The sequence below is a fragment of the Thermobia domestica genome, chromosome 11 (assembly GCF_964235325.1).
Source record: "Thermobia domestica chromosome 11, izTheDome1.hap1.1, whole genome shotgun sequence".
Classification (NCBI taxonomy): domain Eukaryota; kingdom Metazoa; phylum Arthropoda; class Insecta; order Zygentoma; family Lepismatidae; genus Thermobia; species Thermobia domestica.
In genome coordinates, this window is record NC_137464.1 from 133,440,270 (window position 1) to 133,458,524 (window position 18,255).

Consider the following 18,255-nt stretch of genomic DNA (forward strand, 5'->3'; position numbering starts at 1 on the left):
CTTTGACATCAATTTTCTCTCTCCTGGTATATGTTATGGGCATGGAAGTGATACTATTTGAATGCCTGATCTATTCTGAAGAGAATGAGGTATGAACCATGATCCTAGGGTAAATAGTGACGATGCAGTAGCTGCTTGACTGAAAGTCTAAAAAATAGCCCAAAATGCCAGGATCCGGAAAGGGTTAAACACTTTTCTATTTGCACCTACTTATTACCTATACCTTAACGTTGGATAAAAGTACACTAGCTCTCATCGGGAATCAAATCCAGAACCAATGCACTTGAACCAAGTGGCCACAACAAGGCACATTTACAAAGAAGTTTCGATTTTGTTAGGAAAATTGTGATTAGGTGTAACATTTAAAAATATATTTAAGAGTGGGAACAGATGAAACGCACTAAATTTTCTCGCTCGAATTTCTTAAACTGACTCGTGTTAGGCTGCAGCTATCACTAAAACATTTATTTGGGAAATGCGAATAAAATAATGTGTTCTGGAAAACTTTGTTCGAAGCAACTTACGTCCAAAAGTAAAGTACCGATTGGTCATATTTCTGTTAGAAATAACTTATGCCATATATTAGAATTATTAAGGAAATAATTGTATGTGAACTATGAGCAAAAGAGTCTGAGTACTTTCTAAGAAAATCGTCAAAAAAAGTCACCCCAAGAATAAAATATCCCTTGTATATCTTTTCAGGACAAACGAGTTATGCTGTTTATGAAATACGAACAAAATTGCCTGAGTCGTTCTCGACAAAATCGTAGGGTAAAACTTGCTCCGAAAAGTAATATACCACTTCTAGCTTTTTAGGATGGTGGAATTATACCATATCGTTAGGTTATTTATGAAATATGAACAAAATTGCGTCAGGCGTTAATGGGAAAATCGTTGCGTCAGGCGTTAATGGGAAAATCGTCGGAGAAGAGTAAACTACCCCTTCTCAATGTTTACAGGACGAACGAGTTGTGTCATATTGTTAGGCTATTAATGATACATTTATTTGTGAAATGTGATTGAAAAAATTGTTCGAAAAAAAACGCACCCCATACAGAAAATTTCACCTTATGTATTTTTTCAGAGCAATGATTCATACTACGGTGAAGGGTTATTAATAAAATATATATTTGTAAAAAATAAGCAAAATCTTTACAGCTGTTTTTGAGACAATTTAATTACTTTAAACATCCTTCAGTAAACTACCCTTATTTTAGGTGTCGGAGGATATAGAATTCGAAACGATAAAGTGTTATAAAAACTTCATGTCTAGAATTCGGTCCAGATACGTCGAGCAGTATGGCCTCTATTTGAATACATGTAAAAGCGTGACGAACCGAGAGACGAGCGGATGGACAGACATCAAAATCACTTTTTCGATATGTGGGGTCATGAAACTTGAATTCAATGAAATCTAGAATTCGATTTTTATCACTATCACTACAATTTCTTCTTTCGTCGCTCGAACGTGAAAACGAATAGGAATACAACGACACGTAAGGTGATAATTTGTAATCTCCAAAATTTAATGACTTACTGATGTGTTGCCATGCTAGAAAAAGAAAGCTTATGCCTGTTCGTTATATCATTTTAATATCAGTTTTCACGCTACTATAATGTAGAAATATGGTATGGTTATCGTTCATATTCATGCTCTCTTTTGGAAATATTCGTGTTCCGCATACATAGATCTGTATAATTTAGTTTCGTTCAACGAAAGCATTCTTTATTCCTTACATAGACTTATGATTACATTTCTTGCACTTGTGAAAGAAAGAAAGTCAGTACTCTAATAAGAAGAAAAACAAGCACACACACTCAAACGATAATTTGACATCTGCTTTTTCCTTTCTTCCTTTTTTTCACAACTACAAGCTATTCTAACATTCGATGTAACAAGGGGTAAGACTGAAAAGACTGTCAAGATTGTGTATGTTCTTTTTTTTTTTTGTTCCTGACACACAAATCCGAAGTGAGTTGTCTGTTGTTCAAGAACGGGCAGGGGAGATGTAACATACAAGACCATAAACTGAAAACAATGGCTGTTTCCAATAGTACACGTATTCTAATACTGAATAAATACGTCGATTAAAGGATACTGTCAATAAGTTATTTCCTTATTATATTGTTTCGGTTGTTATTAACGTCGTACACTCCCTACAATGTTTTGTAATATATATATATATGGGATGGGATGGGATGAGATTCGATCTCGTGTCAAAATAATAAAATAACTGCTAGTCCGTCACTCTATCCACCTAACCACGGAGACTACGTTCTTTTTGCTCTCTTTTTCTTAACAAATAATGCTCATAACCATGATGCGTATCGCTTCGAACCTTAAGATAGGAGTTTTTCTGTTTAGTTCTATATTTTCGTACGACATCGTAGTTACAGAAGCTAATTTATATTTGGTAAACCATCTAGACACTAGGTTTAAACCAATAAATTCAATATTTTACTCCACTTTCCAGTTCCTTCCGCCAGTTCGTTCACTGCCTATTGTCAGTTTCCCTTCGCAATCGTGCTCTGCTACTGAAAATCCCTCGGAAGCATGATTGTCAGTATACACAAAACCGAGCATAATTTTGTTTTTTGCTTATATTTTTATCATTTTATTATATTTTTTGGAAATATCTCCTTAAATGGATAGCTTTTTATTGTCTTCACATACTAATAACTGAATTTTACTCATAAATGTAGGGAGAATGGAATAAATGCGAAAAATCGTGAGTTACAGTATACGCGCTTTTTTTTTTTTTTTTTTTTTTTCGCATGTGGGTACTTTCTCTTTTCAGGGACCAACAGTTGTCCGCAATGATGTTGGTAGTCCAACTACCATGGTATCTTCTTTCCATGTCCTTTAAACTTATGTGAAAACATTCACCAAGTTTTGTTTTGTTCTTCGCTGTAAAAGCCAAGATTGTATGGAAAATAGTCCAGATGTGAGAATAGAAAGTGTAACTTTAAACTCATGTTACATCCGAGTTTCCTGAAGTTGTCCAACATGGCGTTCACAATGCGTTCGTACTCTGGACTCCTTGTATTTTCTGTTTTTTTTTTTTTACAACACCCTGGTAGCTGTGCTAGGCTTTTTTTGTTTAAATTGTGGTGAGATTGTGTGTATGTTGTTATATTCATTACAGTAGATCATAGACCTTTCTTCTGAAAATAAAGACACATTCCTTGTTGAGGTAACAATAAATGTATGTCTTTCAATGTGGAACCTAAGAGTTCAGTACGTTCCTTTGGTAACACAGGATCACGTACCAAGTCATTGAGTTCCGTCTGACTAAATAACTGTGGTGTATTGTCAACTTGTACTGGGTATATGGCTGTATCTGAACCACTGATGTCTGTTGTATTACTTAACATTTCCTTGCGCGGCGATGTACTGCTTGATGGACGAGAAGGAACAGGCAGAATTTCGTCATGTTTGATTGGTCGCATTGCAGATCTCAAATGAGGATACACTATATCACGTTTGTTCTTGGCACTGAAACCTTGCACTTTCACTCGACAAAAATAACAATCATCCGTATGGTTTAATTGTTTGTAAAGTAAAGAGCAGTCACATTAGTGTTGCCAGACCACATACTATGGTATATTAACATTTTACTTTAAATTTATCAATAGAAATAGAGACGGTTGGAGACATTCCCTGGCGTCCTATAGCATATTAACGGGACTTTTATTAAATACAAATCCTTGATTTCCTGGAAACTCCTGACATGCTAGGAAAAAACGAATTGCACCGTTGAACTCAGCACATCAAAAACTTTTCTGAACACCCATTCATTCGAAAGCATCATTTATGATGCAGAGCAGTGTAATGAACGGATCATATTGATTGAACATTTTGTGCAACTGGAAGAAGATTCACAGACCTAAAGAATTCACACTGTGTTTTGTCTGAAGAATAGAAAGTTAACTATGTACTTTTATCAATACCGAAACCATATGAAACTGTACGTTACAGCAATGGAAACGATTGAAAATTTACGGTACGATTTTGTGAGGACTCGTTTGCTTCCAGAATAAGAAAGGTAATTTTGTGGCAAACAAAAGTGTGAGTAGTGCATTTTTTTGCTATTTTTGCAAAAAGCTACGTCATAAAAAATATCAGTGCTGGGAATTTAACAATAATAAAGTAAGATTTCACTCATAGCGTGGTCAGGCATACTATAAACAAGTACATCAACAAACTATAGACAACATGATTTTGCTGATCAGTTCTCTGAAAAAGTATAAGGACACAATAAAATGAAAACCTGTATTTTTATGTGATAACTGAACTGAGGTATAACATGGTAAAGACAGTACGAAAGTTATAGAATGACACATAAATTGTGGGTGTTCGAACCATTTCATTAACAAGGAAAGGTGTTTCACTGAGTACGTTGATTTAAAGTGGCCAAAGAAACTGTCAGCTGCTAAAAACAGTATAATGTTAGAAAGTTATCGGAATAGGAAATACAGGGGTAAAATGTTAATGACAGGTACTGTACTAATAAATATGGATATGGATTTTATGTTCCTGAATTGAGAAAATACTTATTTTCGGTATCAAAAATGGAAAGAAATGGAACGGAAGTAGTATTTTTATGTTGAAGTGTGGAAGTATTTAACAAAATTAAAAATGGGAATTTAATAATGGAATGTAATGGTACCGATTTTTCTACGCGACAGAAATTGAAGTTTTTGAACTGAATAATTGAAACTATTCAGTGTCGGAAAACAAGTAATTTACTAAGGTTGTGGCATAGTGATTTGTACATGAACTATGTGAAAAGCTTGGCACAAAATGATCTTATGATGGTTTGAATGATATCAAAAATCATAAGGTTGAAATCACTTCGTGTGAGCAATGTGTTTTAAAAAAATGAGACGGCAGTCATTTAAGAGACAATGGTATATAGCAACAAAATGGTATATAGCTAGTACACATTCCATAACGTTAAACGGTAATAAGCAACAAAATGTGTAGGTTGCAGCATTTTAAAACCAAGAAGTGATAATTGGGGAGAATACATCACAATAGAATTTAAAAATTTTGTAATGACAAAGATATTGTTCTTGAACAGACAGCGACGTATAAACCGGAAATAAATGGGAAAGCAGAACGCATAAATAGAAGCTTATGTACTATTTTTAACTGAATCCAGTATGAGAAAGGAATTGTGGGGAGAACCAATCTTACCTTCAGCATACATAATAAACAGAACACCGACACTAAGCAACGACAAGACTCCTAGTGAACTTCGGGAAGGCAGACAACCTAACGTGAAAAGTGTGTGTTTGGAAGGAGGCTACAATTACGTATGAAAAGAACTGCGACAAAAATTACACCAGAAGAGTAAGAAAATGGTTATGGTAGGATACAAATTACGGGACGAAGAAAACAAAAAAATATATATATTACAACCAAGAATGTACTATTTAATGTCTCTTATGTAGCAGGAGGAGATAATAGTACATACGGAAAACAATGTTATCACTGAAGGACAGAATAGTAATGAAAATGATAGAACAAACGATAACTAAGATGAAGAAGAAAAAGAAGCGAAAAATGAAAGGGAAATAAAAAACCGACAGAGACCAAAATGACATGAAGATTGTGTTACAGATTTCAATTATGGAAAGGAGGATGATTTCGGTACTTAGCATATTGTTTAATTGCACAGTCAAAAGCTCCAACATCTGAAGAAACTATGTTAGATGATAAATGGCCAGAGGTTTTTAGGTTAAAAATGACGATCAACTGGATGTAGTGTATTTAACAGTGGCAAGGATATCTACAGCAAGAGTGTTTAAAACAAAAGCATTGCATCAAGAGCTGAAATACGATCACTGGATATATCAACAACAATAAAGGAGGATTAAAAGTTGAAGTTTATAAAACCACCAAAAGCAATGGGAGTGAAAAAATATAATGCTATCCTAAAGATGAAGAGAACTTTTTATGGATTATCCAATTCACGTAAGTGCTGGAATGAAGCAATGCGTGAATTCCCCCCAAAAAAGGAAATGAGAATACGACTTTTGCTTCTACTCCAAGGACTGTTGGATATTAATATATGTTGATTACATCCCATATAAGGAAAAAATGAAGATTGCATTAAATTGCTCTTTGAGATCTTCAATGATAAGGACTTGGGGATAGTGATAAATTTCTTGGGAATGGTACTTGGAAAAGATAGCAGCAATGCAGGGAAGCGAAAGGGGCTAAAGTATATTTGTAATGTTTAGTAACGTGAGCCATGAATTTGTCACTAACAAATTAAAGTTAGCCTTTAAATACTTAAAGTTAACGAATTATAATACCAAGAAATAAGAAACATGAATTCTTGTGTATTCCACGCGGACAGTTTTGACTCACAATGTTGGGATTAGGACGCCACCACCAAAAAACACCGAATCTTTTAGTGTGCGTTCGCAGTTGTGGAACTCCAGAGGAAATCATACTTTATGTAGCCCATTTTTCTGTATCAGATTTTGGAGAAATGATTTCAGCAGTTTTTTAATTCTAGTCATGGAACTTACATAAGAAGACTTCGTTTCTATTTGGAAAACCTTTCAGTAATTCCACAATTACAGATATCAAGAAAGCGGACTGTGTTGTGTGCGCACATTTAACTTCTCTCCCTTCTTATAACTATTTCCACCCTGCAACCATGACTAACATCTCCATTTTTTATTGCCTTGGTTAGGGTTCAACGTCCCTTTCAGTACTGAGGCTGTTTGAGACTTGGACCTACAGCTTGAAGTGGAATCTGAAGTACCTAACTCCTACCGAAAGTCGAGTTTCTTGTTTTAAATAATTTTTCATAGCTATATATGAACGTTTACAGTTACACAGTTTCTTTAGTTTTAAAAATTTTAGACTTTTAGTGAAAGATGTTAAGTATATTTAGTTTGGATAACATTTGTCATTTGGCTTTTCTAGGCCCAGCTCTTCAGAGAATTCGGAGGAACTGTGTTGGCCAATGCATGTGGACCCTGCATTGGCCAGTGGGATCGGAAAGACGTTAAAAAAGGAGAGAAGAACACAATTGTGACATCATATAATAGAAACTTTACTGGACGTAATGATGCCAATCCGGCAACACATGCATTTGTTACTTCTCCAGAATTAGTTACTGCGTTGTCTCTTGCTGGCACACTCAACTTTGATCCTAGATCTGATAAACTAAAAGGATCAGATGGTAAGTATCGATATTTATTCACTAGAAATATTGTGGATCTGGTGTTGTCATAGATGTTAAGAAAACTAGAATTATAAACATTTCTAGTGTTAGGATTCATTGCATAGGCTTGGAATGGGTCGAACATAAGGGAGAGAAGTTCATACTTCACTTCCACTCTAAGTTAAAGAAAAGCTCTGTTTACTTCAGCAGGGCTATTATGACAACATCGCTAATATTAGCATTGATTTAGAACTTTTCTTACAATCCTCTAATATTTGTCAAAGTTCACAAATAGCATCCCGTTACACAATTATTATTTTACCCAGTTTATATTGCTATCGATTAATATTAATTCGTGTTTGGTCAGATCTTCTGTATACTGTCTGCAGATAAAAAGATAGCACTTCATTTTCTGTATATATATAAATTAGGTTTAGAAAAAATGTAAGGTACCAATTTTTGGCACAAGTTATCCGATGCAGGATTATGGTGTGCATGAAGATTCTTTTTTCTGAGTGATCACAGAACTATGTAATACTATTTAAATTGCCAGTCGAGGTAAACTGACGACTTACTATTAAATTGTAAAATTAATGCAGGATTTTCAACCGCAAGTTCTAATCGCAGTAGCTTGCCTAAATCTTAATGAATTAATCGAAATAAGAGTAACTAGCATCAACACGGTTCTGTTAATGAATAAAATGATTATTTATTCCAGTAAATATAATTCCTCTGTTCTGTGCCTGATAAATTCTACGGCAATGCCCTCTGCAGTGTTTTTGTTGAAGATGTGGTGAAATTAATGTGGTATTTGGGCGCATTCCCTATCGGTGTCCGTAAAATTTATGTATCACAACACAACTCAAAAATTGCGGATAGCCATTATAATTACCATACCATTTCCAAAATTAAATGCAACTTGACGCAAACCACTAGGGAATGAGGACCGTGCGCTAACAAAGAATACGCCGGAAAATGAAATATAACAAAAATTAAAAAAAGATGATAATCGATAAAAAATGCAGAGGATGAATGACATGTCCGACCCAAAGGTGGCCATTTTCCACTGGGCTCGCTCGGGCTCGCGCTCACCTGTCTCAGCTGGGCTCGCGCTCACTTCTCTCAGCTGAGCTCGCACTCACTCGGGCTCGCGCTCATCTCTCTGGACTGGGCTCGCACTCACTTGCGCTCGCGCTCACCTGTCTCAGCTGGGCTCGCACTCACTCGGGCTCGCGCTCACCTGTCTCAGCTGGGCTCGCGCTCATCTCTCTGCACTGGGCTCGCACTCACTCGCGCTCGCGCTCACCTGTCTCAGCTGGGCTCGCGCTCACTCGCGCTCGCGCTCATCTCTCTGGACTGGGCTCGCACTCACTCGCGCTCGCGCTCACTTCTCTCAACTGAGCTCGCACTCACTCGGGCTCGCGCTCACTTCTCTCAACTGAGCTCGCACTCACTCGGGCTCGCGCTCACTTCCCTCGACTGAGCTCGCACTCACTCGGGCTCGCGCTCACTTCCCTCGACTGAGCTCGCACTCACTCGGGCTCGCGCTCAGGTCTCTCGACTGGGCTCGCACTCACTTCTCTCCAATAGGCTTGCGCTCACCCGGGCTCACGCTCACTTGCCTCAATTGGGCTCGCGGGTATATGATGGGTATAAAGAGGTAATAAAATCTAGACTTTGACTAACAGTAGGCCTAATTCAGTAGAAAATAGAGCTATTAATGCTATATATCAGTTGTCAGATATAAAAATAAAATAAAGATGTTGCAGGGTTTAATGTATTAAACGTGGGCGGATTTTGAGGAACTTGAAATAAAATGCTCCAGATATTTAAATCTGGGGTTTGACTAAATAGAAAATAGGCTATATGACTAACGTCATATAGGAGTTATCAGACATCAGAATAAAATATTAAGAGTGTTGCAGACTTCAAGTCTTAAGGCAGTTATCACACTTGCAGACCAATACTCATTAAATGAAACTCTTTCTTATTTACTAAGATCAAAACAACTTATGAAAAAAAATAAGCTTAGTGTTAGTAAATACGAAAGAAACTTGTTTGAGTGTTTGTCTGCAAACACGACGGCAGCATTAAGAAGCAAAGCCTATCTGAGTATGATGATTTCGTAAAATAAAAAAATAAAAAAATCACCAGTCCTGTTAGCAAGAAAATTCTATTATGTAAGTACTCATGCCTTATCATGAAATTATTTTAATGCAGTTGATGAATTGTCAGGCTTATAAGAAAAATTTGGTTCGAAAATTTCCAGGGCCAAAAGTAGGCTTACTGTCGCCCATGCTTCACACATTAAACTTGCAACATCCCTATTTTATTCTGATATCTGATAACTGCTATACGACATTAGTAACTCTACTTTCTACCGAGTTATTTGGCCTGTTTGTAATTGTAGTCAAAAGCTAGATTTTAATATTCAGGGCATTTTATTACAAGTTCCTCAAGGTCTGCCCACGTTTAATACAACGCAACTCCGCAACGTCCTTATTATTTTTTTTTATACCTGCTAGATAAGTCATATAAGATAGTAGCTCCATTTTCTGCTTAGGAAGTAACTAACACCTGAATTTCAATATTCGGTGAATTTTATTACAAGTCCTTCAAGGAAGCTTATGTTTGCTATCGGTGAGCTTTTGTCCATCACCAATCAGAAGAAAGATGTCGGGATTTACTTTTAATGTAGGTCCAGAAGTGTTGTGGGTCTTCGGTTATATTATTTTCAGCATTAAAGATAAAATCATTATGTGCTATTGCTATTTCACGCTTCACTTCTCTACGTAGTCTGCAGTACTCGTTATAATGATATTGGTGATTAGTCGTTCCCCTCCTCTTAAGCCATTTTATGCGATGTTCCCATTTAAGTTTTATTTCTTGTATTATACTGTTACTAAACCAGCAAGGGTACCTTTTTTGCGTTGGCCTTTTCATGGAATGCACTTCTCAAATATGTCATAAATTACTTCATAGAATTCTTCTACTGCTTTATTTGGATTCGTATATTCGTTTAGATATTGCCAATCTATTCTCGCTAACTCATTATAGAGATTATCATAATTTCCTTTCTTAAAATTGAAACCAAATATGTTTCTTTTGTTTTTTATTCTAGATGATTTAACATGCGGAAAGCTTATACAAATAGATGAGTGGTAATTATCTTCTTTAATTAATGGGTGTGGTTCTCTTATTACTGTTACATTGGAAAGATTACTTATTACTAAATCTAATGTTCTCCCTAAGCTATTCGTAACATTATTGAGTGATTCCATGTCATGATATAACATAAAATGATAGAGACTTTGGGATTTACTCGCTGATTGTAGAAAATCAAAGTTTGTTCCAGTTATTTCAGGCAAATTCATATCACCTACAAGGAGAATAGTGCTACCTATCGTACAATTACTTTCGATAAAATGAAAAAAAAATATTCGTATAATGATAGATGAGAGTTTGGTTCAAAATACACAACACAGATATAAAGCGGTTTGTAATTAACCATAGTTTTCACTAGAATGCCTTTTGGGTTCTGGTCAGTAACAGTCACTTGACTCACTTCCAGGTTCTGTACTGCTAGCAACCCCCCCCCCCCTCCCTTGCTTTACCATTTGTATTATAGTCCCTATCTTTACGATACACTAGGTATCTGTTATCGAAATACTCTGAATCAAAATAATCACAAGACAACCAGGTCTCTGTTATTACTACGATATCGTAATTGTTCAATGAAATGTTGCTGGAAAACTCACATGCTTTGTTCCTAAGTGATCTCGCATTCATATAATACATTAGAAAATTATCATTTTTTGCGTTATCTACAACACACTTGCTGTCATTATTACATAACACATTACTGCACTCACTTTGAGAAGTCTTACCTTGTTGAAAGTCATTCTCCCTTGTTTGTCAAGGGATGCTTCTTCCTCCAGGGCGTGGTTGACCTCTGCCCCTTCGAGCTGCATTCATTGTTTGTCTCAAAGCTGGAAACTCTTCATCACTCACCCCCACAGGCTCTGCAGGTGACCACACACTACAAGAAGCACCTGCAACTGCTGAATTTTTTGAAGCGTCTCCATTGTTCACACTCGCTGAACACACACCAACTGTATCACTTAGGTTTTTGTCATCTGTGTTTCGTAGGTCCTCGATAGTATAAGATTTCCCATCAATATACAACTTACCGAATTGCATTCGCACCCTTTGTCCGCGTGCCTTGGCTTGAACCCGGTATTCATTGAGTTATCTTCTAATGGCTCTAATACTATAGGAAAAATCCTGACTTATACGCACAGGTGTCCCCTTGGCACGATATGCATTTTTCAGTATGGCCTCTTTCCTTTTGTAGTATGCAAATTTAACAATGATCGGTCTATTTTCTGCCCTTACCCATTCTGTGAGCTCGGTCTATATCAAGCGGGTTCAGTTCTATTTGGAGTCTGTTTTTTAATAAAAGTCAAACAACATCAAAATCGAGTTGTAACCAGGGGTAAACATTGATCTGAAAAGGTTGGGGAACGCATGACGTCATGTCATCCCTTGTGCCTATCTTTGTCCACTATAATATTTTTTAGGAAGTGGAGGGACGCCATAGATATTTTTGGAAGTGGGAGATGATGTCCCCCGTGTTTTCCTTCACTTTTAACTCTGGTTGCAACAAACGACACGCCATCGTTTCAGGGTAGCTTTCGAAAAAATACTTTAATGAAAGTAGGTGTGTGTGTGTGTTTTTTTTTTTTTTTTTTTTTTTGGATGTTTAATTGCTATCTTTCTTTTTTTTTAATAGCCCATTGACTTATATGAGGAAGTATTTTTCTTTTAAATAGACAAGATTTTACTCATTCAATTTTACTAATTTCTTCTTCTGGCCTATTTAAGGGTTCCTTGCTTTAAAAATATTCAATGTAATAATATTGTTTTAGTTTTTATTTATATATATTAAAATTACATTCTTAAGAGCTACTCTTGTTTATTGGGATTTAAAGAAGCTATAATTAAATAATACATAATTATTTCGCTCGACTTTTCTATGAACGCACAGCTTCATTAGTTGTTAGTAAATAAATTTCCTACTTCGCAAGGTCAAGTAGTTTCCTTATTCTATGATCTCGCACACACGCACACACAAAAAAAAAAAAAAGCTTGGGTCATGTAAGTTGTTACTAAAACAACAAAAACAAATACCTGCCTCAAATACCATCCTCTCATAATAGCCATGAAAAAGTCGGTTCTCTATCGAAAGGTGTTTGAAGTCCTCTGGACAATAAAATGACAGCTCAGACCTCAAGAATGTGATTTTTCATTTTGTAAAGTTGTTTAATACTTCCTTTACAATTCTGCACATGGAATGAATTTCCTATTTTTTGACTCTAAAGCAAATTAGTCCACGTGAGTGTGAAGTGAGCGCGGGCTCGCGCTCATCTCTCTGGACTGGGCTCGCACTCACTCGCGCTCGCGCTCACCAGTTTCAACTGGACTCGCGATCACTTCTCCCAACTGGGCTCGCGCTCACACGTGCTCGCATTCACTAATCTTATCTGGGCTCGCGCTCATCTCTCTCGACTGGGCTCGCACTCACTCGGGCTCGCGCTCATCTCTCTCGACTGGGCTCGCACTCACTCGGGCTCGCGATCACTTCTCCCAACTGGGCTCGCACTCACTCGCGCTCGTGATCACTTCTCCCAACTGGGCTTTCGCTCACTCGGGCTCGCGATCACTTCTCTGAACTGGGCTCGCGATCACTTCTGTTAACTGAGCTCGCGCTCACTCGGGCTCGCACTCACTTCTCTCGATTGGGTTCGCGCTCACTGGGGCTCGCGCTCACAAATCTCAAGTGGGCTCGGGCTCACTCGGGCTCGCGCTCAGTTATTGAGCCCGAGCCCGGTTGAGCGTGAGTGCCGAGCTCACGAGCGTCGGGCTCGCGAGTTTGGACACCTATGGTCCGACCTTCGTCAAGTATGGTGGAAGAAGCTATTTGTTTACTTGTTCTTGGTCAACCGCTAAGAGCAACCATATGTGACTTTCGTTATGCGCAATTAGTACATTCAAATTCACGAATGACTAAAACTGAAGGGTACGAGGATACGGTTGCAACAACTGTAGTCATAGTAATAAAGTCCAACTAAACAACGGTGAAAATAGTGGGGAAATTAGAAATGACCAAAACTGAATAGTTTACATCGCTCATTTCTAAATACAGGTAGCAGATTAAACTTACAAGAAATGTAAAAAAATCAGTGAAATTTGGTGTTATACCAAGCACAGTTGGGGGGGGGGGGGGGGAAGCGAGCATTCCCGGTAGGGATACTTCAGTTAATTGGGGGGAATAAAATGTGATTGAGGGGGAAATCCCCCTCATCCCTACCGGTAATTTGCACCCTGTGTATATATAAAGCTTAATTTAAAAAAAAAAAAGTTGGTTAAGCAAGGAATAGTAGACAGTAATAGAAAAGTACATATATCATTGGCATCAAATAAAACAGAGGTTTACTGATACTGAAATACTGGAATTTAATTTTGATACTGGAAATACTGAAAATATACTGGAATTTTGATCCATACTGGAAAAATTATGAAATATACAAATATTATCATTCTTTGTAATCTACCCTCTATTTTTGAACTTCACAAGTCCAGGGTAATAAAAATCTTGCATTAGAACTAGAATAGAATAATACACAATTATTTATACAAGTTAATAATTTAACTTGATACATTTATATAATACAAATAATGCTCTTGGCTCACTGTATTAGGCCTCCGAGTAGATTGTCTACGGGCCATGAAAGTCATGAATTGAGGTTGTTGGTCAGAGGAAAGTAGTGAAATTGAGCTTCAGATGATGAAAAAAGTGATTTTACAGAATAACAATAGTTATGTAATACAATACAGTTACTGAAATAATCGATTGTGATTTTCCCTAATGATCCGGCGTTAAGAGGTGACGCAATCTCTCTTAGGATTGCAGATAGTAACTCAGACTTCCCATACACTATAGGATAGGTCCTAGGAAATCTCTTACGATTTGTCCTAGAGTCAAAATCTCAACGTGTATGGCATCAGATCGCATGTCACTTCCTGTGTTCTGGACGATCCTATGAGATTTCTCTTGTTTAGAGCACGCTCTATTTCGAAAAAAAATTCCTAAGATTTCGATTTAAGCGACAGGTGAAAAAAAGTGAAAACAAAACAAGTGAAAACAACTGATGAGGTATCTTCTGATCGTGCAGGTTTACTTTAGGTGTACCACATGATTTGCGTTGACCGACATGAAAATATCTCACATAGCATAGATAAAATCCCTCAAGGGGACCATCAAAAGCAATTGTTGATAAACTACAATTCTTTTACAATTTGTGTACAAATACGGGGTCTGGATATATAGTATAAAAACTATAATGCAAAAAAACGCAAACCAAGTTGTGTTAGGTGGCCTGTGGAAAGTGCGAATGCTATCTTACCGAGTCATCGCAGGGCGAAGCACGGGACCGAGCGTCAGCCAGGGGGTGCGAGCGAAGGAAGCAGGCGCGTCAGTGAATGTAGTAAAAACGAGTGGCAATGATACGAGTTTGAATAGCACTTGTCATGGTATCGTGGTATAGTGCTCCACTTGTAAACATAAATTATAGCTTCTAGCTTCTGTAAACTATGCAGAAATACACCGGTGATGGAAAATAGTATCACTGGTTATCTTTCATATGCACTCACTTAGGTAAATGTTACACAAAAGGGATCCAGAAGTAGGCAAAACATACACAATTTACAGGAGAAATGGAAGATGCAAGTACTTAGACCTAACCCAACCTAACCAAATCTAAGCTAATGAAATTAACTAACTTAAATTAACCTAATATTAATAGAAGTAAGCGAAACTCTTATCACTTTTTGAAAATTGCGCTGGACCCATATGCTAATCTAATCTAACATAACATAACCGTAACCAACCTGAACCAACCTAAACTAATGTGAATAGAAAGTACCGAAATTGTAACATTTCTTAGAAAAATTAGCTGGACTCTTTCTGTTAAACATTGTCTCTCACCTATTTTATCCGTCGTTAAAACATTTATAATGATTTTACACTAGTAACCTTACAGTTGTAAACATAAAATACAGGTGTATTACTTTGTAGTTTATTCTGTCGCTTGCAGATATTTGTTCCTTATAAAAATGTATTTTCATGCAAAGTATTAAATTTTACTTGTAAATCTTTTAATATGTGGTGCGCCAAAAGTATACCAGCACTCTTCTGACTTTTTTTTTATTATTATTATTATTTTTTAGAGGTATCCAATTTAACAATACAGCGCCTGGTATTAACATCAGTGGGATGTGCAGTGTGGTTAGCATAGTAATTCTTCAACTTTTATTAAATAGAACTATTTCGCAATGTTGATAAACGTCATTCTGTCAGACAGGAAAACTCTTCACGTGTATGGCACAAAAAGGGTAGGATTTCCTACAAGATATGTCAGTCTAGTCAGTAAAGTCAGAAAATGTATGTCCAGTGATGGAAAACTGAGGGCCAGTTTTAATGCTTGGTATGGATATGGCACATTGCTTGTGTAAAGATTTCATCACTTTCATGAGCAGCTACATATACCTAATCAGTTGTGTTTCGAAGAAATCAGGCTAATTAAATTTATTAGAAATAATATATTCATTTGATGGTAAAACAATTACAAACCTGAAGTCGTCAAGAGTGTGATTATTCCTTTAAAACTTCTTTTAAATATCATTGAATTAGTTACTAGAATTTTGCTGATATTTATACTGAATATACTGGAAATATATAGGAATTTTGAAATTGAAACTCAGTAGACATCCTGTAAAACCATCAACACGATCTGGCGACCTTCCTTACGTGAACGAAAGAGAGTGAAAATCCCGCGATTTCATACTGTAACGCACCACCATTCGACGTATGAGTTGCAGCTAAGCCAAAATGTTTTTTGCATGCTCTACCCGGTGAGTCGCTTGCTTTTTATTTTTCCCATTGTTTTTATTGTTTGTCTTCCGTAAACAAGGCTCATGAAGAAGGCCGAAAGCTAGGAAGTACAATCAAGAATCATAGTTACAACATAGCGAATAGAAGAAAAAGTGCGCTTTCTCTGACTTTTAACCATTAGAAGCGGTGGACCCTCGCAATAATGGCGCTGCGATCAGGGTGGCTTCAAATCGTAGCGAATTTCTAAGGGAGTAAGAACTAGCTTTGTGAACGTTTGAGAAGTAGCGAGTTTTTTGTTTTGTATTATTTCCAGTGCTATTTTGTTTCTAGTGAATGTGTATCTGTGTGTGTTCAAGTGCTTTTTATTGGTCTCCAGTGTATGGTGCTTTATATATATCGTATAATCTGTAAAATATGCCTACGTGTTTTGTTCCTGGTTGCCGGTCAGGTTATCGTCGCGATAGCGAACCTAAACACTTCTTTACACCTCCCAGGGACGAGGCATTATTTGATAAGTGGGTCAGTGCAGTTCCACGGAAAGACAGGAAACTAACCAGTAACAGTAGGATCTAAGACTTAAATTTCGCGGGAGAACTTACTATTAAAGCAGATTCTTTCGTAGTAAAAGGAGAAAAAGTTGAACTCCCGAGGGAAAAGTGGAAATTAAAACCTGGCGCGGTTCCACATATATTTCCCAATCTTCCCAAATATTTAACCACCCCTATCAAATGCCGGAAGCCCCCTACAGAAAGGCAACTAAAAAACGTAGTAAAGAAGACCACAGTAAGGGAATCAGACGTAGTTGGTTCTTTGATAAGTTGTAGTTCCCCTCAAAATTCACCTGTTTCCTCTGTTGAAATCTTTAACGCTTCAGATGCTCATAAGACAATTGTCTCTCTCAAAAGAGAAATGAAAAATCTAAACCGAAAATTAGCTACAGCAAAGCGTAATTTATCCTCCGCTGGAGCAAAGATTAATTCTTTAGAGAGAGGTCTTAGCAATGTCAAAGCGAAAGGAACAGCTGAAAAATATCTAAGCAAAAGTTAATAATAGATGCAGTTAAAAAAAAAAAAAGTCAGGTTAAAAGTTCCAGAGGGATGAGGTACAGCAATGAATTCATTCTGGAAAGTTTCTATTAAAGATCAAATCTCCAAAAGGGTATAAACATTGTTTAAAGCACGAATTACTGCCACTTCCATCATCGAGTCATTTAAGAAAACTTTGCAAAGGACTTAAATGCACATATGGAATTAACTCTCATGCTCTTAAAGCAATAACAATATTTGAAAGATGAAAGCGATGAAAATTAACGGCTAGGAGTGTTAATATTTGATGAAGTGAAGCTGAGAGAAGAAATTCAGTTCAACTCATGCTCTCTTAAAGTTGACGGTTTCGTTGATTTAGGGGATAACATCCCAGATTTTCAAAAGAAAATGCTTGCAAATCACGCTTTGGTATTTATGTTTGTCCCACTTATGCACGGCTGGATTCAACCAGTTGCTGTATATGCTGGCAAAAGTGCAACACCTGGGGTTATTCTGGCAAAAAAATTAATTCAAGTAATGTTGCAGTTCGAACAATCTGGTGCCAGAGTAATAGATTTCACTTCTGATGGGAGTCAGTCAAATAAAAAGCATGGGAATCATTAGGAATCAGTGGAAAGAAAGGAAAAACACAGTGTCACATTTTGAACCCCGCTGATAACAAAAGAAAACTGTGGGCAATTTCAGATGCTGTACATATATTGAAATGTATAAGAAATTATTTTCATGATAAAGTTCAAGTTTATTGTAAAGAGACACTCATCAATTTTTCATACTACAGACTCCTTTATGCTATAGAAACATCTGATGAATCTGCAGAACTTAGAACTTCTCCAAAACTTACCTCTTCTCACATAGACTCTAAACCATTTAAAAGAATGAATGCAAAGCTCGCATTTAAACTTTTTAGCAAGAGCGTTGCTGATAGTTTAAAATTTCTGCTTGAACTTGGATCGCAGGTTTTCGAAGATTCTGAAAATACTGAAATGTTTACAAGAGATTTAAATGACCTTGCAGACGCTCTTAATTCTCGTATTCCTTTGAAAGCTTCATACGAAAATTCAAATATCCA

General features: G+C 36.8%; 1 protein-coding gene across 1 annotated transcript in view; it reads left to right on the forward strand.

Moving 5' to 3' along the window:
• Positions 1 to 18,255, forward strand: part of LOC145664455 (aconitate hydratase, mitochondrial-like) — a 417,790-nt gene that overhangs the window by 333,384 nt on the left and 66,151 nt on the right. The window contains exon 10 of the mRNA XM_081731145.1: positions 6,947 to 7,205. Within this exon, the coding sequence (XP_081587271.1) occupies positions 6,947 to 7,205 (259 nt within the window). The remainder of the gene's footprint in view (positions 1 to 6,946; positions 7,206 to 18,255) is intronic.